The sequence below is a fragment of the Grammomys surdaster genome, unplaced genomic scaffold (assembly GCF_004785775.1).
Source record: "Grammomys surdaster isolate TR1022 unplaced genomic scaffold, NIH_TR_1.0 191, whole genome shotgun sequence".
Taxonomy (NCBI): Eukaryota; Metazoa; Chordata; class Mammalia; order Rodentia; family Muridae; genus Grammomys; species Grammomys surdaster.
The window spans coordinates 6,676,418-6,677,791 of record NW_021604636.1 but is presented as its reverse complement, the minus strand read 5'-3'; the positions used below and the strand labels follow the sequence as shown (position 1 = coordinate 6,677,791).

The window sequence follows — 1,374 nt, the reverse complement described above, 5'->3', positions numbered from 1 at the left end:
GAGAGAGAGAGAGAGAGAGAGAGAGAGAGAGAGAGAGAGAGAGAGAGAGAGAATATCTGAGAATCTGAGAATCTGAGATGAGAAGGCTTTCAGATCTACTCAGTATCTCTGTGCCTTCTCCTTGCTTCTGTTCCTTTGGCAATCTCTATTAGCTTCTTTTTTCCAACATAAAAGATGCAAGAATCGGGTCAGATCCAACAACTTGATGTAGAAAAGTTCTGACAGACAGTGGAATTCAGATCATAGGTGGTTTTGTGGAATCCGGGTGAAAACTAGAGAGGCAACATTCCAACTTTTATCTACTTAACTTGAAGGAAGAGTGAAATTTAAATATAACATAAACAGTTGACAGAGCTCTGACCCCACAGGAATGTTAGAAACGACAACAAATGCAGTCCAGTTACTCCAGTTCTAATGATTCGCCTGCTGAAGCCACCAGCAAATACTTAAGGAGCAACTGCTAAGTCCAGGAATGTGAAGAAGAAACGAAAAACAAAAAGCCCCAAACAGCTGCGGCATAAGAGGTAGGAAGCCCGGAGAAGCCCATAGCCTACCTCCACAGAGTAGGCCTTTGTGTCTCAGACAGGAGAAGTTGTCGCACTGGCAATAAGGTCCGTAGATGCTTCCGTAGGGAGACAAGTGGCAGACACACTGCCCACAATAGCAGTCACCCCTTCCGCTGCATGAGGGGTGATCCGGAGACTCCTTGCAGGAATCCGTGCTCACCGTATCCTCACCGCACTCGCAGTGAGGACCCATGTGGCCAGGGTTGCAGGCACACACCCCACACTGGAAGGAGCCATTCCCGTTGTGGCACTTAGAACTGTTGGCTTCTACTTCTCTCTGGCAGTCACAGTCACATTCTGCACTGACGAGTATTTCCAAGGTGTCCCTCAGCCCTACTGGCTTTATGATAAGGTTCCTGCTTCGTTTCTCGCAGTTGGAGATGCTCACAGTCACATTGAAAGATGCCTGGAAAAGAAAATGCTGGTTATCTGCTTCCTCCATCCAGTAACCTGCAGGATTTGAGACTGGCTTTGCCAAGAAGCCCGGCTACCGCAAGCTGAGCTAGCCAGCAGCCTCCGGCCCATCTAATTGTTGTTTCTAAAGATCTATTGGGGATCTACTTACTGTGTCTCCGACTTTCATATGGGAGCATTTCTTTTGGTGTGGGAAGAGGACGCCATTGTTACAGATAGCTGTGAAAGACAGGTTGAGTCCTTCTGTGTCCCCTAATACTTCCAGTTCCACCTCAGACCGCAGTTCCTTTAGTGTAAACAAAAAAGGGTTAAGTGAAGTCATAAGCAAAAGGAAATCCAGCCAGAAGAAGAAACTGCTTGATGCTCATTAACACCCCCCCCCCCCCCCCCCCCC

The 1,374-nt window shown here is 47.7% G+C and overlaps 1 protein-coding gene across 1 annotated transcript in view; it reads right to left on the bottom strand.

The window, feature by feature from the left end:
* Itgb6 (integrin subunit beta 6) overlaps nucleotides 1-1,374 on the bottom strand; it is a 70,095-nt gene that overhangs the window by 25,701 nt on the left and 43,020 nt on the right. The window contains exons 10-11 of the mRNA XM_028769270.1: nucleotides 1,132-1,266; nucleotides 555-972 (exon numbers count right to left, since the gene is read on the bottom strand). Of these exons, the coding sequence (XP_028625103.1) occupies nucleotides 555-972; nucleotides 1,132-1,266 (553 nt within the window). The remainder of the gene's footprint in view (nucleotides 1-554; nucleotides 973-1,131; nucleotides 1,267-1,374) is intronic.